Source organism: Pterocles gutturalis, unplaced genomic scaffold, assembly GCF_000699245.1.
Source record: "Pterocles gutturalis isolate BGI_N339 unplaced genomic scaffold, ASM69924v1 scaffold15611, whole genome shotgun sequence".
NCBI classification, from domain to species: domain Eukaryota; kingdom Metazoa; phylum Chordata; class Aves; order Pterocliformes; family Pteroclidae; genus Pterocles; species Pterocles gutturalis.
In genome coordinates, this window is record NW_010100674.1 from 46706 (window position 1) to 71006 (window position 24301).

Below are 24301 nucleotides of genomic sequence, written 5' to 3' on the forward strand. Positions count from 1 at the left end.
CAGAGAAGGAGGCTGCCTTTGCTTTGGACAGAGAAAACTGTTTATGACCAGCAGCACTGCATTGACTAGGCAAGCGTCAGTAAGAACAGAAACTCCAGGGCACATTCTTGACCATTTCTTAAAAAGCAGGAATAAAAGCACAATTCACATTCATTATGTTTCAAACCAAATATCCAACGTTCAGAGAGAACACCTGTCCACAACAGTTATGAAATGCATAATGCCCTAAGCCTACAAGAATGGCCTGGAATAACGGCAGAAAAGTTCAGTTGCTTCATTAAAAAATAAATACATTTCCAAGAGTTAGAAGAAAAAAGGCAGTAAAACCAAATAGCTTTGCAGATGATTTATCTGTATGACTCCTGCAGGGTTGTTTAAATAAGTCCATTTGTCTCTAATGGAAGTTTCTCAAGCCTCATTTCCTAGTGCTGAGCCTTAATGCTACCACTTTGAGAATACAGGTGCAAAAGTGCCAGTACCTCTACTAAATTTAGAATGAAGCCAGGAAGCATCTGGACTGTATGGGCTGTCTTCACTTTCTGATAAGGTCTGCAAAAACAAGAAAGATGTCATTGGTATGCTGGTTCTTGTGATAAGCACTTCTCCTGTTTGCAATTAGATTCGTAAATTTAAACTGTGGCAAAAGTCCTCATAAAACTTTCAGCCAGTACTCAGGACTTTTCCTTTCCTAGTTAGAAGGTACAACACAGATGATACAATAAGAACTCACCACTTGCCACATGATCTGTTGTGTAACCGAGTATTCTTAATATTCCCCTAGCATTCCACCTGTACAATAGGAACATTAGCTAACCATTCATCGCTGAATGCTTTGGTAAAATTACAGCCTCATTTTGAGTAACTAAGAGGACAGCTCTCTTTAGAAACTTCAGTGTAATTTGGGAACCCTCCAAGGCCCACTGAATTTGGAGTTCCTTCTATTGACTTCAGCTAGACTCCGGACCATCCCCCCTCACCCTCATTTATACTACCTCTGGTAAAGAATTCTAATATCTAGGAGCAATGCAGTTTTAACTCTGGTATAAAACAAAAACAGGCTTCCTAATAAAGTACCTTTTCTCGGTAGCCGTAGTATTCTGCGTACCAAACCATACCATATAAACACAGGAAAGTTGTGAAGGCCTAAACAAGGGAGGAGAAGAAAACATAATCTGTAAATTTTTTTTCCAAATTTCTTGCTGGTTCAAGGTCTCAGAGTCCCTGGAGATTCCGCATTCAGAGACTCTGATGCCCTGTTTCTCTCTGCATCTTTTGTCAGGATGAGCAAGACTCATGCTTCAACTTCAAGGTACATATACATTGTGCCACCATGGGTTATGCAGAGTAATTATCAATGGGAGCATGAGAATACATACAGATCACCCACATACATGCAGGATACACTGTCAGTATGATTTTCGTCCTCACCCTGTACAGTCATCATACAAAGGCAGTTGGTAGGCACTTGCAGGTATACTATCAGGAACAACCAGTCTAGGAGAAGAATTCTCCTTCTCCCTGCCCCATGCTTCAGGCTGGGTTACATGTTTGGTTCTGTGGTGCTCCGATCTGGGAAGCAATTTGATACTTTTTGTCTCTGAAGTTTCAGGAATAAAATCATCATGCTAAATAAGAGAACAATAAATTCTGACTCCCTGTCAGACCTGTGCAAACTGTGGTCCCAACTGGAAGGGAGAAGTATTTAACTGTCAGCCCATTATGAATGCCTTATTTTTCACTGATCATTAAAAATGTGTTTGGCATCAGAGGTACAAGTCTAGCAAGACAAACATCCATTTGCTGTTATAAAATGGGTATTTCATGCCGCATTTGCAGTAATCACACTGAAGTACATAAAGTTGCAGGCTGAGTGAAAATGATTTGCCTGACAAAGCAGGGCTGTTTCTGTAGTTGTAAGACTTCAGTGTGAAACAGCATGCATTACTTATTAACGCTATTCATTAACTTCTGTTATTTTCCAGCAGGTACTATAGGAAGCACCACTAAAGTTAGCCTCAGCTGAACTGACATTTTCTCTCAAAGATAGAAAGCCCTATAACCAGTGTTTGTTTCACTGTTAAGCACTGGTAAAGTGGTTATATTCTGCTATGTCAAGAAATAAGAAAAAAAAAATATTCCAGTCCTTTCAAAGTGTGTTCTGAATGATCCTGCAGTTACTTTTCCTAGGACATGCACAAAGCTCTTTACCAGCATTCCCCCACAATACTCCCCTGTTGCCAATATTCCAGAGAGGAAGCTATTTAGATGCTTTCAATGCTTTTGCCATGCTTTATGTTTCACATGAAAAGTCTCACTTACCACACAAAGAAGCCAAAACACAACATACAGTATTTGTGTTTTGGAAAAAAGATCCTGTCCGAACTTTATGCACACAATAGCTTCGAGGAAAGCAATAACCCTGCAGGTAAATGAAAGAGAGAGTGGGGGGAAAAAAGATGGTTACAAACACCATGGACTTAACTCACATGTTCACAACCCAGACCCCAGATTGTCAGCTCTAAACAAGCACTATTCTCCAGTGAGCACACACCCCCCCAACACCACTAATAAATCCTTTGGGAAATTTATTTCTCTTTCTAGACTTTTCTTCAGCATAAACAGCATACAAAAAGTGATCGACTGGCAGTATACAATTCCGCTAACCTCCACTTGTCCAGTGAACAAGCAGGAGTGTGTGCCAATAGATGAGACTTTCTCTTTATACTTACCCCTGTGCTTCAGCCCTCACCAGATATAAATTTATTTTCTATGTTGAACAGCCAATAGCCTCCCTGTTGGCTGAACTAGAACTGTGCTTTGGGTATTTCTCTACTGGATACAAATTTACTGCAATTCTAAATAGGCTATTTCGCTTGCTTTAGATGGATTTTAATTAGAAAATTAACATGAAAGAGCACTTCAAATTCTCTGAGAATCCACACATTTGTTTCAGTTTAGGTGTAAACCCAGGTCCACACTATGGTATCAGAGGATTTGGTGAGAAATGCAACAGGAAAAAATGCAATATTTACTTTTCTCTCTGGTATTATAAGAATAAAAACAAGTATCTCCAGCTCTCTCTTCGTTACCAGATGTTTACGTCTTTTCATGCTCAAAGCTATGGAGGTTTGTCCACCATTTGATGGGGAACAAGAGGTTATTAATCCAAAGTTTACATCATTTGCCATGGAAATATATTTGGTGTGTGTATGTCCTGGACACAAAATCACATCTTTTAACAAATACAAGTGTAGAAATGTGACTGGTGCAGCAAAACTGTAGAAAATAACTCTTCTCCAGCTGAAGCCAATCATGAAGAAAACTATTACATTTGTGAAAGTTTAATACTTAACTTGTTCAATCGTGACTTTGAGGTTGTACATAAACACATGCATGAACACTCCTCCTCAAACGTGCACAGGCACACTTAACATCAGGTCGTGTTCCGGTCTCCCAAGCTCAACACTGCAGGACACATTCCCTACCAGCACTCTCCACAACCAGGGAGCTGCCCAAAAAGGCTCTAGTGCCTGGCCAACAGGACCCAGCTCCCTCCATGAAAGAGGGAGGAAAGGTGTGTGCATGACTTAACCACTGTTATTGTAGAGATGGTCCTGGTGCAAATAATAAATTACAGCTTTCTCTATACCATCCAACGTGACTTGCAGCATGATGAGTGGGGCCAAAACTTAAAATTGTGGAGGTAACACCTAATTGGCCAAAACTGCAAATGAGCGAGCTGCATATTAATAAAAACTTGAGAGCAGTATTACTCTGCTGGTTCATCAGTTATTTTTCTTTCTTGATTTTATATTATTCATACTGACCCAGCTGCAGATTAAAAATAGTTAAACTGAACTGCAGCAGTGGGAACAGAAAGACCACCATCAGGAAACAAACATAAGGGTATGATATACTCAAAGGTATAAAGAAAACAACAAGGTATTTTCAACAAGGACTCAAAAAACTAATACAGCTGCTTGTGTTGCATTTATATGTTCTTTCCATTATTCTTGTCAAGAATACTTGTACAACAGGACAGCTATTACAGTGAAAGAAGTGGTAAGTCAAAAGATAGAAGAATGCTAACAAGTGAAAGGTGTTAGTATCCTATTGAAGGGTGACAAGAATACTCAGCAGAACTAAAGACACTAAGTTTTCATTCAATCAAAATGGTCTGGTAACATCCTAACACATATTCCTTTTTTAAAGGCTTCATCTTAATTAAAATGGTGCAATTTCCAGCAGACCTGTTGCAATGGCCTTGTTCATGCCTTATATAATTTACTGTCCATCTGTTGAGAGTGATGCTACAGTATACATCAAGTTGCAGGGAATACAGTTTCATATTAATGCAAAACACTGGTTTTAATTGTTCCAGTGGTCATGGTGATACAAATTCAATGTGTGCCTTTAGAAGTGTTTCTTGATTACCACAAATATTCTTATTCTAAATATTTGCTTTTAATTACTTCAGAAATTATATTGTGGATAGTTAAATTACTGGAAAAGTGCTGCTTTTTCAACAAACAGGAACTCCTAGTGTTGCTCTGTTTTTTTCTAGATGATAACAGAAGCAAGCAGTATCAAGATGCTTACTTACTCCAAGCACATTTCCCACTATTAGACAGAACTGCACATGAATATTCTATTTCAGTTCTTATTATGCAATCTCAAAGAGATATTTGAGCATCTGTTTATTGACATATATCACACTAACGTGCTCAGTGAGAGCTCTGAACCAAGGGCAATGGTTGCTGTAATCCTTAACAATTTTTCAGAGCCAGAAGACAGTTAACAGATCCATTCAGGAAGATGATAAGTCAGTCAAGCGAAAGAGATGAATATTTAAGCCCAGCCAAACCCAAGGAGCCATGTCATGTTCTCCAGGTCACATTTGAAAAAAGAGTAGATATCCCTTCAATTACATTGCAGCATGCTCTGCTCTCATCTCAATTAAATGTTGAGAAAGGGGCATTCTTTACAGTGGTGTACTACACCTGGAAACATGCCTTCCAGGACAGTACTGGTCCTAAAACTCTGTAACTTCCCTGAGACTAAGAGTAAAGGTGAGATGAGTTTGACAGAGGACGGTCTCTAAATTAGATCTGAGTATTTTATGGCTCGTTGAAATGCTATTCCAATTTAAAACAGTAACAGATTCTTCTATTAAACACAAAAATGGTTCAGACAATTCTGGAAATAAGATGTATACTGATCTTGACAAAGAGAATGAAATGGTTATTTTAATTTAAAATCATTGCCATCAGAAATTAGCTTCTTGAATAGTTTTTTAAAATATTTTTTTTCCCTTTAAGACATGATTTAGGATATTTTATGTTTTCCCATTTGTAAGCTTCCAAGTCACAAATCAAAAGGGACACTACTATGCTGCTTATTTACAAGAAGCTTTTACAATGCTACAATAGGATACACTTCTGGTTTCCAGAGCAGCACATTTTAGTCAAGCCATCTAGGGAAGGCAGTTCTCACCAGAAGCAATCATGCAAACTCTTCATTTAAAGGTCTCCTCCAAGATACATGTTGAAAGAGTTGGGAGCCCAAGGTAAACAATGCTCATAGCATTATTCTTCTCCCTCTTTGAGAACAGAATAGAAACAGTCGATAACTGTGGTTTGTTTAGCTGTCTTCTGTTGATGATTTCACTAACAGCAGCAACGCCCACCTTTGACGGCCAGGTAAATATTGCTCCAATGACAGGCAAGCGGAAGAGGCAAAAGCTTTATCCTTCTCACCTGACTGAGAATATGGGCAGCAAGGCCAATGCTACTCTGAAGGAGCCTAGCTTTATCCAGCAGTTTCTAGTTCTTCCTTCTGTTCTTCTCCTTACTCATTCCATCACTTCCCATGTTCTACCTCCAATTCCAGAATTTTCCTTTCCTCTGAACTTGCAAAAAAAAAGAAAATCTCTCCATACTGTTCTTTATATTAAAACCAACACAAGACAAGGACGGGCTTCATGCAAAGCCTGTTCCTGTGCTGGACTCATACTTAACACTTGTCCGAGTGCTTCAAGAATGCAGCAAAACCACTTACCCAAACACCCAGCACTGAGTTCCCACCCTCTTGCACTGTGTATCTGTGAGGTATGCATAGTATTGCCTGAGAAGGGAAACAAGGAAAAATCTTCAGTGAAGTTTGAAGTCCTCAGAATATTTACATTTAGAAAATTAGTTTATGTTACAAATGTATCTATACTGAAAATGAAGTGCTGATGGTTGAAATCACATGCCGTCATGCTAGATGTCTACCAGATGGCTTCAGTTCTGGTAGGACAGATTATCACTTACATCAAATAACTTGAAACAACACATAAAACAATCCTGAGAGCAAGGACTGGGAAACTACCCAAACTAGTAGACTAACAAAGCTACATATTTGTCTCTTGTCTCTCTACTCTCCAATTCTTTTAGGCAAAGTACAACAGCTTCAAAAGCGTTAGAGAATACCCCACTTTTTCAACAGTTTGTCTTTAATTTATTAACAATTGCATTTTCTTGACAGAGGTAGGTTTGAATCTTGAGAGAAACTGAATCTGGCTATTCTATATCCTCGGTGAGCACTCTAACCGCTGGCATGTTTTCCTCTCAAGAACAAAGCAGAATTTCTCAATATTTTGAAAACATTCTGGAGACCATTCTGTTCTGTTCTTTATGCTCCTAAATTTTAAGAGTTTAGAGAGGGGAATTCCAAAGAAGTGGGACCAAAGTTCCTTTCCTCAGTCTCTGTCTCCAATTTGCACTGAGGGATGGGGAATAAAAGTGTTATTAATCCAACAACACAAGGATTGTTTAAGAATAAAGACTTCTACAGCTTGGCAAGTGCTGTAAAAATACTTAAAAGTTCATATATACAGGAGCTTGTAGGATGTTTAAGGTGATCTAATTAACAGTGCGAAATGACTGCACATAACTTGAGACACTAACAGCTGTTATTTTAGGAATAAACCAATGCACAGCTGCCATTTAACTGTCCAAGGCAATGTCACTTTACTGACTAATGGGAAATTCTATGTCTCTAACCTCAAAACTGTGTGTATTCTGTCTGCCTCCAGCTATATCACAGAAAAAAAAATATTAAGGAGGCTCTGCTAACAATGCAAGTAGTGTGCATGACTAAAAAGATGTTAATATTTCTACACAACTGTTAACACTGCATCTATACTATTCTGTTACTCAGAATATGGTAATACTCTATCTTTTCTTACAAGATGCTAATATTTCCTGCAGACAAACAGGATAACAAGGTCAGTCAGAAAAACCAACAACTTTATTTTTCCTCATCTACACTTTTGTAAGCATCTGACTGATCAACTTGGATATTTTCACATGCAGTCCTCACGGATAACATATGCAGCTAGCTCAAACACTGGCAGATGCTATACAAACAGAAGATGGAACAGACTAGTTCTGCATCCCTATGGAAACACAGATGTTTATATACATTTTACCTTATTAGTTTACTTGGTAGAAAAAGCATCTTATTGAAAGCAATGATTGTTTTGCTTTTCATGGTGGTAAAAGCATAAACTTCTTGAAATGTGCCTGTACTTATTCACAAACTATGTACAGTGCCTAGAAGTCAAGCTACTTTAAACTTCAGAAAAAACACCATGGCAACAAAATTACCTTACAGTGGGTGCTGTAATGATTCCTATGAAGAGAATTCTCCCCCAGCTTAAGGGGTGGCTTGCTTGGAACACAAAGATATGTTTCAGAAAGAATGTGTTCAACTCAGTCAGCTAACAAAAAAAAAAAAAGTTAGTTAATAATGTTCAATCTATGTAACTCTTAACGAGTTACTACAGAAAATGTGCAAAGATTAATACGGGAACTAAAACAGGGAAGGAAAACTATTTATGCTCTAATATAGCCCTGCTGGTTAGATGGAGCATTTAAAGAGTCTAAGATTCCTACTCTAGGACAAGCAAGGAATAAACTAGTGAAACAAAGGATTCTGCCCTAGACAATGCTATGAAAGTATTTGCTCTCTAATTCATACTGCAGTGGTCTTCTGATAACTTTCATTTCCTAAACCAAGTATGAATGACTGAGGCAAATTTGGTAGAAGAGATCACAGACACACACACACACACACACAAAAATATATATCTCAAAGACTTCTGCTTCTCCTTTTAAAAACCAAACTCAGTAAAATAAAAATTTAAAAGCCAAAAATAATATAAAACCAGAAATAATATAAAACCAAAAATAATATAAAACAAAAAAAAATTAGTGAAGTTTGCTAGCATTTGCATGATGAATTACCAAAGCAGTTGGAAGATATTAATAGAGTCTTGCCAGATCAAGGCCAGAATTCTGAGTATCAGTGATCCATCCAACAGTCAGTGGGAAAGAAAAGAACCAAAACCACACAACAAAACCAAACCAAAACAAAAAAACCCAAACCTCTAAACCCCACTGCCTAGCAGTTTTTAAAACTGTATCAACTGCAAAGAGCAATCTGATGGCCAGTACAGCAATCTGTAACATTTGATGTTTTCCACAGATTCTGTAATTACACTCCTGAGCTATCAAGTAACTCCCACAAACAGCGCCCTGACCAATTCTGTATTATCGATTCATCTAACTGTGTGTTTCAATGACAGACATACATTGCATTAGAGTATCTTCTATCCAAACACAGCCAATAAGTAACTGAGCTGATGGCAGCTTTGATTTAACAGAATTTATTTCTTACCTGCCAAATGATCATGAAAAGGTAGACTCCAGCCACTCTTTGAAATGAAGACTTGGGGTCAAACCAGCGGACATAGGTCCAGCTGGCTGGGGTGAACTGTAATACAGCTCTTTTGATTTTCCCCGTGGTTGTGTGAATGTCCCTAGAAAAAGAGAATGGCTGTAATAAATGCAAGGAATATACAAGGGGGAAAAAAAGCAATAGTCACGTTACTGATATTTTGGAACAATCACACTTTTTTGCTGGACAGACAAGATACACAACCGCATATCGGGCAAGGGCGAATTAAGACATAATCTATTAAGCATTTAAGTCAGGGTGCATTCTGCTATGAAAGCCCACCCTCCTCTATCCTCAGACAGTAACTAACTACAAAACAAAACTATCATTCTCTCCATAAAGAAAAAAACAAGGATTGCAATTCTGCAATCCCCTTGGAAAATCTAGACAGTATTTCTTCTTAGTCTATGTAGCCACTGCTCTTATCCCAAAGACTCCTTGTTCCAGAGCTCAGTGACATCAGTCCTTCAAGAATCTGTCAGATTCCCTGGAAGTGTTCAAGGAATCTGTAGATGTGGTGCTTAGGGACATGGTTTAGTGAGTTAGGTGGTGTTGGGTTGACGGTTGGACTTGATGACCCTTGAGGTCTTTTCCAACCTTAATGATTCTATGATTCATTATCCATTAATTGTATAAGGGATTGGCTCCACAGGTTTGAAAATTCTGCACTTCCAGCACACACAACCCCTGCTGTTTTGACATTAGACGCATGGGAATCTTCTGGAGAGATGCGATAGCACAGTTAAAAGCTAGGCAGCTTTTAAATTCCCTTTTGAGAAGGGATGCAAATGGAGGTTCATCTGACAGATGTGTTACTCCCTCTTGCTTTTGATAACATTGTCGGATGAGCAACAGCATCCAAAGGACAGAGAATCTACGAAAAACTCAAGAGTTTCCTTTTTGAAGGAGGATTAACAGCGGTAGAAGCCTGCTTTCACCCTGTTATTTCCCTGGCCCTTCTGGACAAAAAAGGAGATTGAGATTTTATGTTTCTGATACTTGTGTTCTTTTAGGCGAGTGGGATCTTAGGTTAGCAGAACCTTCTAATCTTTAAGATGTGCATTAGTCAATGAAAAAAGGAAAACAAAAGAGCACAAGCAAAAGCTTATAATTCTAGGCAGCCTGTCTTCATATTAAAGGTCCAAAAAAATCTACTTATCCATTTAAAAGAACGTGAAGAAAAAATATTCCACAAAGACAGTAAAGAATAGCCTTGCCATAGACATTCTGCTGTTTTAACTTCCTGTGAACTCTCTAAAAACAGAGGGACTGTCAAGTCTACAACATTCACTATTCCTCCTGAATTGAAATGGAGGAAAATTGAACAGAGACTAAAGGCCAGATTGAGACTAAAGGTTCTCAGATCAATTAACAAATTCGAGAGTAAGAAAAGAAAGCATTACTGACATTTAGGTAGAGTACAACTTTGGAAGTCAAGATTTGAGCTCATTTTCCATCTCTCGAGGTAATATCCTTTGGCAATTCATTGTATTTGATCCTGTTTCATCTATACCATTGGTAATGTGCAGATAACTGTGCTCGCCACCCACTGGCAGGGAAGAAGGCAGGAGAGGGGCAAAAATCTATGGAAGAAACCATACCTGGATGGCTAGGAACTGGTATTTACGAGGCCACAAGCTGTTGCCCTTTCACACAATAAAAACTACTTTATTTTGCAATTACATCTTTGCAAAATGAAGAGAGCGTCAGCAATGGCGTAAGGCAATTCACAGCACAGGTACCACCAGCCTGATTCCTCTTCTGCAATTACAACTAGTGCTGACAGATTGTCATACTAATGCCTCATCAAGGTGAGCCCAAATCCAGTTCAAAAACATTGTATGAGAAAACAATTACAATTTCTTTTGTTCACTGCCTTCAACTACTTGTACAAAATAAACTGAAAATGCAAATAGCTTTACTACTTTATATTTTCATTTAGCATCAATACTTCTAACTTAAACTGCAAAGGAAAATTATCTGTACATAACCATATTTACAGATACATGCTGTAGAGTAGCATTACTATAAAATGAAATTTTAACATTTAAAATATATTTACAGCATTGTTAGCACATGCAGATTGCATGCTATTTCTATACCACATGCATTTTACATATGCAAAAAAGACCTGTTTCCCAAGGAAATTAATCTAATATTATAACATCAAACAATGTTTATCAAGCTTTAATTTAGACCTACTTGAAGCTTGCCCAGTGATAGGTCCTCATCTCCAAGAAACGACAAACTACCATGCCCAACCAGATGCCACCCCCGTTACAAAGCAGGATGTCCAAAATGACTTGATCCCACCAGCATTCAGCAAAATTAGGCAGAAGGTGCATGAAGAAGAGCTACAGAATACAGCAAAAAGATTTTGGATGAGGAACAGCACAGAATTCATACAAATTCATTTTAAGTACACATTTTAAAAACCCAGCTTTTCAGTACACGTCAGACTTCAAGGACATGTGCCACAACCGCTGGAATTTGATGGGCTTCCTTCCACTAACTTCAGAAGGCCTTGGATAGAACCACACAAGGCATCAGAGGTTTCCTTCTCACTGTTCCGTGTTGGGGCTATGCTGTATATAAAGATATCATACAGCTCCTGGCTTCTCAAAGACGATACATAGCACATTCATTAAAATGCATGAAACAAGCAAAACTACTGCACTTCTTGGAGGAAATAAGGTGCTCTGTGTGTTAAAAAAATAAATTGAAGAGAACTTCTGCCTTTTTTTTTTGCTAAATAGTTTTAAGAGGTACGTTTTCTCAAACAGCAACAAGATGCAGTAAGTAAAATCGATGCATTTGTAACAACTGTCAGTACTAAAGCACATTGGTGTTCAAGATTTAAGATTTGTTCTGTTTCAAAACTCTTTCATTTATTATTTTTAGGAAATTTAGTGACTGTAGAAAGATTAAGAGTTCACCAATATTTCAGACACTACAAACTTTGCTGTTATACTTGATCCAGAACGGCTCAAAAAGTTAAGAGGATGTTCCACTCTCCCTTCCTACTTGGTCTCTGGTAAACACTAACAATGAAAGTACATTTGCAATGAAAATACTAGAAAACAGGCCAGAAACAAACCAGCATCAGACTGAGAAGTTGACATCATCTGGATATATCAAAACATGTTCAGTCCCCTGAAGACTTTCCCTGGAAAGTGCACAAATCGTTACCTCCGAAGCAATCTTTTCCTTTCTGAATACTCAACTGAAGACAACTACGAGGCATTAGTAAGGCAATTACGTGTATTTACAGATACATTTGGTGACTTTACACTTTTGATGGAGCGAAGGAGGACAACTGGCCAGAATTAAGGCAAGATATAAGCATAATTTACTGAGAGCTAGAAATAGATTCAGCACCTCTCATTCTTCTTTAAGATAAAATAATTGTATTCCCTATTCTACAAGAAAAATTGCAGCAACCCAAAAAATAGACTGAAAAAGTTAGCTGTGGATTGGAGATCAAGACAGCCATGTGTTAAGTAGTCCCTTTGGAATACTCAAGGGGATGCTTAACAAAACACATAGCAAACCAAAGAATATTCTAACCTCCACAAAAACAGTAAAATTTTTGTCAGTTAATGTACATACACGATGTCTGTGGAAGATTATTGGTGTTATTTTGTAATAAAGTATCTTTTCTTAACAGTTATTTAAATAAAATATTAAAAAAAACAGATGTGGGAAAAGAAACAAGAATGTTTTCTGTATACAGCGAGAATTAATACTGGTCCATTTATAACGAATTACAGTGACTGATATTGACAATGACATTTCCTTTGAAAATTATTGCGAAAGCATATAAAAGCAACTTGTTTTTCTTTGACAAGGTTATGGGAATTTCAACTTGCAGAAAATAAAATTTTAATTTCTCTTCAGGACTCATGCTATTCAATGTTGCTCATTATCTTGCTACATTTTCCCTTTCATATTTTAAATTCATTTAACCTGAAAGGGGTACTAGGCTACAAATCTCAATCTGCAATAATCCAGTTAAATACATCAGAAGTTACAGATAGTAAGGCATCAAAAACCAGAGCACGGGTGTTAACCAGACCACCTCTAAGGTGCTAGCTGTTTTCTCAGAATGAGAGGCCAAGGTCTGCCTGCATCCCAGCTTTAATCGCATAGTAAGGAGCATGAGCCAAGTGTCCCATTTCAGAATGGAGAGCCAGCTGAAGTCCATTAACGCTAATATGAGATGCACAGCTAAATCCCTGTGTAACTTCTGCAGGCTTCTAATTACTTTCCTGAATTAACTAATTCATTAAAAATCCATTTGAGTGGTGATAACTTCTCTATATACCGAACCTTACTCAACATATTATCTGTTCCAATAATCCGTCTTTCAACAACAGGGAATACTAGACATTCCATGCCATGTCAAATTAAAGATGATGGTTGTGCTATTATCAACTGAAAAATAAGAGTGCATGTGCAACAAATCCAAGTTTACTCTTTTCCAGAGGGAAAAAGTTAGTACAATGACTAGCAAAGTTGTTTTTTTGTGGATACTTGTGGGTACCTGTGAAATCCGAATCTTAACCAGTTTCAAAATAGCTTAGAAAAAGGAGAACAATTGCTCTGATTCAGGGAATATTAGTCAACATCTGAAACAGCATGAGTGTTGACTCCCATAACAGAAGAAAAACAAAGTATGGATGGCAACAATAGGCTGCAGCCTAGACTTCCCTCCTATCGAAGTATCTGTAAGTCATTTACCTAAACCCCAACTTGTTGCTGTCCACTAACGCAACCGCACCAACTGCTCAGCATCTGGTTTATAAGGCTTAAAATGTAAATCTATACTGAGAACTATTGAGTCATCCTTTCAGTAACATTCACATCCCCCCAAGAGCAATTCAAGTCTCATACATTTGTTTAACTAAGATAAATGTGTGGCCTACCTCAGTGAGCTCCCAGGTAATGCTAATAGTCCAGCACAGCCCATAGCTGCGGATCAGCAAAGCCTTCATAGCCCAGCCCCAGAAATGCCCAAAAGCAAATATATCAAAGTGGCTGAGGATTCTCTCCCAGGTGATAACGTGACAGTTCACAGCATACTCCTGTTAAAAAAAAAAAAAAAAAAAAAAAAAAACCCAACAATAAACCTCAAGGAACAGGCAACAAGCATGAAATTGTAAGTACATTAAAATATACATTATTCCACTTTATTGCCCTTCTAAACTCTGCAGGAAAAACTTCAGTATTAAGACTCAGTGTCATCACAGTACAGCTCTAATTTAAAGTGAGATAGAATAGACCTTGATTCCTGAAGGAGCATGTATTTCTTACGTGACAGAGAAACAGCAGGAACAATAAAACCAGTAACAATAAAAACCAGCAAACAAAATTCCAGAAAACAGTTATTTGCTTTTCTTTGGGGTCTTGATTTGAACTAACCACCCTTCCCTATCTTCATGCTGTCTGCTGTTCTGATGTGGCTCATCGGTGGCTAATCCTCACCAGTTTGTGATCTTCTGTTACTCATCTCAATGTTCATTTGAGTATCTTTTGTGTCTTATTTTCCTCATCAAAGCAATTTCCTAGAACACATTCATATTGAGAAAGTTCAGTCACATGGCTGAAGGAAAAAGAAAAAAAAAAAGGGAACTTGCAACTGTTCTGTCACAGATGAGTGGCAGATTCCTTAAGAGTATTAATTACTATTCTAGTCATCTATAACAAAGGAAATGTTTTCATAATGTTGTACAGCAAGTGCTAGAAATCACTGCCCAATTAAAAAATAAATAATCTGTATACCATCAGGAGGCTGCTGTGGGGTTCTGTCATGTCACCAGGCTCACAATGAACTATTCCTAACTGGAAATACACATTTAAAAAAAATCCCTCCTAAAATATACATTGCCACCTGCAGGTGACAACACAGCACTGCTCACTGCTGTCAAATTAAGAAAGGATTCACTTTTAGGCCAGAGTTATTGCTAATCCTGCACAAATGAAACACAATCAAGTTGAAAAGGGGATGGCAGCAAAAGATGTAAATCCTGGTCTCCATAAAGAGAAGAATGCACAATTTCACACAAATACCTCTCCTGTCTCTCGTGCTCCCTATCAGGAGGCAGTTAAGTCCCACTATGAAAATGTAAGTAACCCTTACTGCTGGTGCTCCCTGAAGTGAAAGCATGGTACTGCTTCTCACACGTGTCAGTGCTGCTGGTCACTCAGAAAAAGATGCAGCACCTGTCCTAAGGATGGCAAAGCTGCAGCTTTAGTGCACATACCCAAAGAGATCTGAAACTGTCTCATTTGCTGTATTCCCAGAACAACTGGGAACACCTTGGGGTAGAGCAGTGGACAAATCCCCATACACTAGACCTTCCTTCCTCATTTCTGTTTCTTTTTTCTCATACACATATGCAGAAAAACATCCAGGTTCAAATTTCAGGAAGCTCCGAGTTGAAATCACTTTGGCACCTTGATCTACATTCACAGTCTTAAAGCCACTGTGGTTCATTTCCTAAGAAAAGCACGAGAAGCACTGAATGCATAATGGAAGGTGCAGGCTCCTAGCTACACCATGACATCTGAAATTCCATGATGAGTGAAGACAATGAGGTTACTCCAAAAGTAAACTTTTTTCAGGGCTCTTGCTTTTTTCGTTTTATTTTCACTGGGGCTTTTTTCCCCCCTCTATCTCATCTTTCCAGCTGCAGCTCTGCCAGTCATACAGTGAAATGTGTTGAACTTTCTTTTATACTCATGCAACTTTGCCAGCCCTGTGCAAGATACCAAGCCGCAGTCTTCATTATTGTTGCACTTCAAAAATTTACTCCAACTTTAAGTGACGGTATCAGGATTGCCAAGTAGTAGAGAGTATACAGTCAGGGAATCTGCTGTATGGTGGTTCTGTGCCAGTGGTAATACTAGTCCTCCCCTGACTTGAATCTATTTTTTTCTAACTTAAATGACAGGAGAGCCAGGTGAATCTGACTTACCAACAGACTCTTCATGTCAGCTCCCTTTTGTTGCTCAGCAACATCACTAACTCCCATGCTCATGCTCCATTTAGCAATATGTCCTCCCACCACCCTAACAGCAGGCTGCCCACGCCTTACCACCACCGTGTCTCCTGCAGAACAGAAAGCCACAGCCCTGCTCTGGATGCTGGGGTTGCGCAGCACATGCTGTTGATCAGCGGAGGTGCAATACCTGAAGCATCCAGAATTTTCCAGGTAAGGAGGCTGTATGTAGCCCTCAGTATCGACCAGCTAACGTAAGCTTATTGCACTGTAAAGATTTCCATTCCCTCTTTAGCACCATAGGGCAGGAGTTTCCAGCCACTCCTGATCAGGTGCTATGCAGTAGTTCACAAATGCAGTAAATTGCTATTTGCCAAAGACAATGAGTGTTTTTCCTTACCCTTGAGGCACGAGTCCAAATAACAGCACCTACCATACAACAGGTGACCATGATGTGCCTATGTGCAAACCCAAGGGCAAGGAAGCATGCTGGTCAGGTGGTCAGCAGTAATTTGGTGTGACAGTGAAGAGGGCTAGAGTGGCGACCCTTGCCTCTCCATGCAGTAACTGTCTTCTGCTCAAGCCCTCTTCTGCCTGCCTCCCAACATACCTCACATACTTCACTCAGGCCTCCTTTTACTACCTCAACTCCCTGGGCTGGTGTCCTCACATGAAGGGGAACGTTCTCTGTATTGAAAACTCTTTGAAAGCTGCCCAACAGGCAGAAGAACAAGCCTGGCTTTCCATGACACTCCAGATCATGGCCTATGGAAGTAATTTCCCAATGGTAACAGCACCAGTGCTTAGCTGGGTGACTGGAGGGCAGCAGAGTCCTGCAGTTGCTGTACCTGGGCTTCCACATACTCAGTAGCATGCCAGTCATGGTAAGTTCAGAGCAATAAGGCAAGAACAAAGTTATTTGGCCGCAACACTGTGGCAGCAAAAAAACTGATCCGGGGGACACACACCATACAGGCCTCATTTTGATATTACCTTGCTAATCCTATTTTCAGTATCCGGGCTCACATCTATTATTTAAAGGAGACCAAAGACACCCCAGTGCAAACATATCTCACACGCCCAGCTGCACAGCCATTTGAACATCTACATTAAGAAGAATATGATGAAGACTGTTTTTCACACCAATTGATTTCAACGTATTGAAATAGCAGTTGATACAAAACGCTCCTTGACTCTGTCAAGTGTAGGCACAAACTTGCACTGCTCATGCCAGCAAATTCAGATGTAACCCTTCCCACTCATGTAAAACATGCCTAAAGTAGCCATAATGTCTAATAAAGTGCCACGAATACATACCATAATATCTGCTTCCCTTGTGGCATATCGAAGATTAGGATCCAGCCAGTACATCACTGCTTTTACCTGCTCAAAGTTAAGGAAGAGCACGAACACCAGGAACAGAAAATAGAGCACACTGAGACCTGCAAAAAGACTCAGCTTTACAATCATGTTCACTCACAAAACTCCTTGGGACACAGACTCAAAAAATCTGCTTTCAAACTGTTGCTCTATACACGCCCAGTTTGCACAAATGAGTTTTCTACACACAATGACTACATGCAAAGAAGCTTAAGAGACACAAGTCAGATGGTAATCTCTTAGCACTCAGCACTTCATATCACCTCCTCTTTAAAGTGATATAATATATGCTCAACTGCATGAACCCAATCAAAACAAAATCAGTCTAATCAGTTTAGACGTGAGTAGTACAAGGCTGTGATCACGAAGCTCTTTAGTAAGAGATACATTAGGACCCCAGGATTAGATTAGCTCTGTCCCTTTGCTTTAAGTATTCTCGGTCTCACTAATGCAGGTCCCTAAGCCTATATGCAGATTTCAACACAAAGATAAATTTAATAATCCCGCCTGGTAATTCTGAGCTATACTGGCGATAAAGAGTAGTTATAAATATAAACTAATGCATGCATGAGTTACTTTTGTAAACTGTAAAATTATCTTTAAAAGCTTCAAAAAGCAAAATATTATAATAATTTGTTTTCACACCATTACAAATCATGAAACACTATTGCATTTGGGACTATCACCTCCTCCCAATGTCTGAATATGGATTTTTCTCAAAAAAGAAAAACTTGTAAGAAGTGTCCTAGGTGTAGACCTGTGGATGGATGAAGCACTGTTGGGAGCATATCTTTATTCACAAGTTCACAGATATCTAAAACTACATTTGGAAGAGGCATATAAACACTAACACCATTTCCATAGTCTAGCGCTCAAACTTACTTGTGTCCTGCACCAATGTCACGGAAGGCAGAAAGATTAATGTGAATAAACTTAGTATGTGCCATCCAAAATAAACTATAGCAATTCTAAAAAGATATTTTAAATTATAACCAGCACTCGCATGTTATTAATCCCCAGTGTATGCTAGAGAGCAACTTCCACTCAAGTACACACACATGAACAGAAAGCATATATATTGTCCTCTGCAGTAGATCCTAAAAACACATCAGGTAAACAGATGCCAAACTACCACAAGAAGCACAGCGTGCAGGTGAGGGTGCAGCCTAAAGTGTTGGGAACACACTACTCCTGCCTTTCATCTACTGAACAGGTCTGAGACCTCAGGCATGGCTAAATAAGCCACACCAGAAGAAGCAGAGCAACACAGGGAAAATGTTGCTCTTGATTTTCCATGCAGCCTTTTCCCAAAAGTACAGGGGGCCAAGCTCTGACAGTATCAACACTGAGAATGACCTTTTAATTTACATTTGCTGAAATCTGAAATGAGCAGTTTGACCTGTGTTTCCCAAACTTCACAAGGAGCAGTACTATCTAATCAGCAGTATCCTCTCAATGTCAACAGATGAGTAATCAGCTACTTTGGGAGGCTACTTATTTTTAGCTATATAAGGTGGCAGGAGAGAGAAACATTCAGTCCCCTTAAAAAGAAAGACATCAGCTTTTAAATCAAATGTGCTTACTTCTCTGTAACTGTGCTTAAAGTCTAGGATGTGCTCTGTGAACCCTGAATTATTTCAAAATAAAATTCCTTATATTTTTGCCATAAAATTCAGATGTTTAAGGAACCGGATTTCACTCAGTAAGTTTTGTAGTTAATAGAATTATTTTCCAAACTATGAATGCAACTAATATTTACAAGTATTTTTACTGAAATTAAAAGTTAAGAATATGAACATATACACATTAAGAATATTAATAAATGTATGTTAAGCTATACAATGATACAATTTAACAAACATATAAAGCAACATCATATTTTGACAATAATGAAAAGAAGTACTCTACTAAACTGGATTTAGTTAGAAGTCAGATAGCATATGCAAAAGCTATAAAACCTAAACCTTTTTTGGGGTGGGAAGAGATAGCAATAGGAAAGATGTGGGGAAAGGAGATTAGGGAGCACAAACACAAAACAGGATTATGAATGACCCCTTTCTGGTGATTTAATTACACCATCTTGACACAGAGTAATTACAACAGCACTCCCAAACATAACTAAAAACAGATTATAAGGAACTGCTCAGAAATGGGTGGGAAGTGACAATCACACAAGTTTGATGTACAACTATGTTTCATGACAATTCCATTCATCTGAAAGTTAAAACAGCCAGTCCTGCAGAAGCACCAAAAAAGTCAGAAACACAACTTAAACTTACCAAAAACCATTCTCCATATTGCAGGGTGGGGACGGGTGAAGGGTCCTGTGGACAGTAAACAAAAAGCTTATTAGAAGACAGTCAATAAGAACCACATAATCTATATTTTAGTATATTTCATATGAGGATTTGGCAGGAGCACAGATCAGTTCTCCATCAAACTATGTCATATACCTGAACATTGGGGCTCTACGCTAGAAAAGAAAAATGGTAACAGCAGATTTCAGAGAGGAAAAGGAGACTGCCAACTAGTACAGTGTAGACAAAATTTTCCTTTTTTTTTTTTTTATAGAGTTGTTTCCAGAATAGTAGTATGCTGTTGGCTCAGTAGACACCTTATCTCAGGTATCACCTGAGGATCTCTTGATTTGGCTTCTAGACCACAGCTCATACATGGCTTGCTCCCAAATAAAGTCATCAAATACAAATTTCTGTGTGTTAGCAAAGAAACGCGGTGCAGATGATGATGAAATGTTAGCAAACAGGCCTCCTAAAATTTTCAAACTGAGTATCATACATCTGACAAGATGTAAGATACCTACGCTCTTTACCAGTGTCAATATTATTTACTTTAGAGACAGTGATTAAACTGACTTTATTAGATTAAAAACCTGTCAGATGATGTGAAGAGCAGAGAAAGTAAGTCTGGTGAAACTGGAAAACCTCCAAATATGAATCATACAGTTAGGTAGCAAAAAGTGGCTAAACAAATATTTTCAGCACACGCTGCAGAGTGGTCTTTCACGATTGTATGCATAAAGCTCATTTCTCTCTGGCATTCAGTTTTTCAGTAAGCGCTTTGTGAAAAGTATGGATTAATAATTTTTAAAATACGAGAAAAAAACTTCCCAACTCTGAAGTACAAAGCTGCCCTGAGCTCAATCATTGTTTTTGTCCTCGAACACTGCCAGGCCTGAGACAGTTTAGACTTGACCCAAGAATTGCTGACAGCAATAAGTAAAAATTAAAAATAGATAAATAATATATTAAAAAAAAACCCCAAAAACCAAAAAAACAACAAACCAGGAAGACAGCATTTCATCCACAGAACTAAATGTCACACGAGTTTTTATGTTTTTGCACTTTCTGCTCCTCATGCAACTACCAAAACTTTTGTCCAACTTAACCTTCTACTGAGCAACGGTGGTTTTAAATTGTAATGTGACTAAGACCATTTCTAACTATCACTAGCTTCTGGTAAGATGCTTTATGTAAGGTCTTATTTCTCTGAGAATCTGTGGAATGACAGTTCTGCTAACATACAGAGGCAGACTACTTTCAAACATCATTTAAGGACGAGGCAGCATCAGTACTTAGCAATCTGAGCTGCAACTGCACACCTGCAAATAGAGACGCTGATTTTGAGAACGTGACTTCCTTCTTAGACACAGACAAGCTATAAATAACTTGCACTTTACCGTTATCTCTGCTCAGTATGATTGCAACCCATTTTTAGACTGTTCCTTAACATAAAGGAATTCAAAAGAGTAAAGAAAAAATACATTAAAAATTTGGTACTTTAATAAAAATAAATATAGTGGCAATAAAGAGAAATTCACATGTTACAAAAAGTGAAGTATAAACAGTATAAACCTTACTCACCATTAGGAAAAGCTAGAACACTGATGATTAGAAAGAAGAAAATCACAGAGAGGATACCCCTCCAAATATTATCCTCTGGGACAGAATCATCCCTGAAGAGACAGACAACATCAAAGTGTTAAAGTACATTATAAGGATGCACTCAAAAGGCTCTGAAGATATCATATTATTTAAATAAAGACTACGTGGAAATAAGTATAAGAAATAAGCATGCTGGTTATATAACAAGTCGAGAAAGTAACGGCGCTGAATGATTTTCACTCTGCACTTCTGAGTATCCCTTTCTCACAAGAGAGTTAAACATATAACCAACACATGCAAGCCATAAGCACTGTTAGAAGTCAATGCAGAAGCAATGACTAAACACAAGATGAAAAAAAAATCTTCCTGCTTTAACATTCACAGAAACTTCATCAAAAGTACTTTTACACAGCAGAGACCTAGACCAAAAACTCTGGAAGCCTGGATGCAATTCCTAGGTTTCCCTCTGCTGTTTTGGAGCTGCTCGCACTCCCTTCCCTTCCCTTGGCCTGTTCCCAATGCCAAATGCCCGGGGTGAGCGCAGAGAGGGGGAAAAAAATAATTCTTGAAATCAGCCTTTGGAAAGAATGATTACACAGCTTAAAAATCCATGTATAACAGAGAGACAGCAAAACTTAAAAGAACCAAGGAAGACATTGACTTGCTTTTAGATCTATTAAGCCTCTGAATAAAACAGCAGGTGTTACTTGTGCTACTGCCATACTATGGCCAGAAGAGAGATACAGGAATTGAATTTGGAATGCCAAGGCAAACTTGACTGAGTTCTTCTTTCTTTTCAGGCAGGTAGAATATAGTGTACAGCAGTGAGACTAACAAAAAAAAAGCCCACCCAAGTCTTGTAACCAGCAGTCAGCTTCTAGGATACTTCAGTAATACAAACAGAAACAAATGCCAGACTATCATAATATGCACAGCTAATATTACATAATGTTATCACCCACTACAACTCAAATTAAAGTTTTACTATCTGGGTTATTTTCATGTACTTTGGATCAGTTTATCTATTTAAATATATTCCTGTATTTATTCCCCAAACCATGATATAAAAACATTCCCAGCAAACTTCAGAGGGATAAATAAAGCTCTTCCTGGCAGAGGATCTATCACATTTCTGGATGGTTCAGTAAAGAATCACGACAGCATAAATGCACTCCATATTAGATGTCTGCTTCAGTTATAATCTCGTAAAGTGAGAAGTATTTTATTTCCCTTTCCCTCAAAACTGAGCCTTAACAGCTCCACAGCACTTTCATCATTGTGAGGCACTGTGTCAGTTTAACTGTGTGGCACGAAAAAGCACGTTAAACATGAATGGTTTCTCTGCAGGCCTCAGGGAGTCCCCACAGCTTTTTTTTTTTTTTTTAAACCAGTTTAGTCCAGATTTACTGGGCATTTTCTAGCAGGCATGCTGCACAAGCTGACACTTTACACCAGCTATGAACCCCAAGTTCCAGCTACTTTGGCTCCTTGGCAATCTCAAGAGCCTCACGCCATCCAGCACACTTCCCAGCCAGACCCTCCGGCTCCAGTGGTTCAGACAGCAAAACCATAGTTCTGGTCTAACACACACAAATAACACACACACGCATGCTGTCATGGATGCCACCAAGCTGGGGAATTTCTTTTTTTTTTTTGGAGGAGGAGGAGGAGAGAAGAAGAGAGTACTAGCATCACATCACTGTACAATTCAACATGGCCATGAAAGAAGTGAAAGACACTGTGATCACATCACTTGTTGTGCCAGCCGGGCTGAAGGCTCCTCACCTTTGCATATCAGGATTCAGAGTATTACTCAGCTTCAGGAAAGCTGTCCTAGTCATGTTGGCACCACTTCCCCCCAAAATCAACAAAGATGTTGTTTGTGGTGTTAAACTGCATTTCATTCCATGTGAGTGGTAGAGGCATTTCGTTTTGGCTTGCAGATACCTTTCAAAAGTGATAGACACCCATTCTTCTTGCCAGAAGCAAGTAAAAACAGGTGAGAGCAAGACTTGCTCCTATACACTAGAGTTTGGATAAGAATTAAATAGTGTTTGCCTGGAAGAACTATTTTGGGAACACCAAAAGAAACAGGGAAGCAAAATAACTGTGTGAGGAAAGACACAATCACAACAAGCCGCAATCAGGAAAATGTGCTAAATCATCTCTTCACTTAGCCCTAGGAACTTTGATGCTGACTTCAAAATATAAGCATTCGTGCAGCAAAAACAAGGTTTCTCTAATGCTTGTGTAGGAGGACAGATGAAAATTCTCTCCATTTTGACCCACTTTATCAGAGCATCTTTCAATTCTGTGGTTTCTTTTTGGAGAAGAAATAATAAAAAGCAAAGTGCACAATAACTGCATAACCTTTTCTCTCTACTGCTCTTCTCCAGAGCACTACATTACACTGGCACATTACAGAAATGTAAACTAGTAAGTTATTACATCATAAAGAAAAAAATTAGGATATGCAACTGAGGAAAAAATAGCCAGGACACTAAAGCTAGAGTGTGTGTGGGGAAAAAAATAACTTCCACAAACGCTCCAAATCAAACCTAAATGTACAAGAATCCAGTTTAATCAACTCAATTAATCAAGGAATGTAAAAGACAACAGCCCTACATCACCACAGGTCTTAGTTTTGCTTCCATAAACCCCTCTAACTTCACACCCGAAGCTACCAATCTGTCACCTTCCTCAGTCCTGCTGTTGTGCCCCACAAAATATCCCTTCCAGCACCCACCTGCCCTCCTGATGGTTGCCTCTGGGCTCAAAGAAAGCCACATCCCTCTCTCCAGGCAGGAAGGGGACAGGCAAAGCTGGAGCCAGTCTATGTCTCCGCTCTAAGTCTCAGCCTGGAAGCAGAGAAGCCTGTGTCTGGCTCATTCAGCAGAAAAAAACAAAGGCAGCTGCAGCCATTGTCAGAGGCACTAGAAGGATGTGCTTTAAAAAACAGAATACCCTCTACTCCCCACTTTAACACGTAAAAGTTAAACACATGCACATTTCTTTTTCTGGATTATTATTATTGTTGCTACCTGAAGATTACTTCTATCTTAAGTTCAGCTTCACCCTTATTTTTCAGCTCAAAAAGAGTACCAGCTGCTCTCAGTGGGGAGACCCCACATTATGGTTCGGTACATCCAAGGGAAAAGAATTTTCTAAGTTCATCTAAACCCCTCACATATTTCTGACATAAAACAATTATAGAAGAGACAAGAAAGACTTCAAGGG

General features: G+C 38.7%; 1 protein-coding gene across 1 annotated transcript in view; it reads right to left on the reverse strand.

Moving 5' to 3' along the window:
* Positions 1-22905, reverse strand: part of PTDSS1 (phosphatidylserine synthase 1) — a 24189-nt gene extending 1284 nt beyond the window's left edge. Inside the window, exons 1-12 of the mRNA XM_010080759.1 lie at positions 22850-22905; positions 21044-21135; positions 19442-19486; positions 17100-17224; positions 13707-13865; positions 10984-11135; positions 8722-8863; positions 7650-7762; positions 6058-6123; positions 2320-2419; positions 1075-1143; positions 480-549 (exon numbers count right to left, since the gene is read on the reverse strand). Coding sequence (XP_010079061.1) covers positions 480-549; positions 1075-1143; positions 2320-2419; positions 6058-6123; positions 7650-7762; positions 8722-8863; positions 10984-11135; positions 13707-13865; positions 17100-17224; positions 19442-19486; positions 21044-21135; positions 22850-22905 — 1189 coding nt within the window. The remainder of the gene's footprint in view (positions 1-479; positions 550-1074; positions 1144-2319; positions 2420-6057; positions 6124-7649; positions 7763-8721; positions 8864-10983; positions 11136-13706; positions 13866-17099; positions 17225-19441; positions 19487-21043; positions 21136-22849) is intronic.
* Between the last annotated feature and the right edge of the window lie 1396 nt (positions 22906-24301).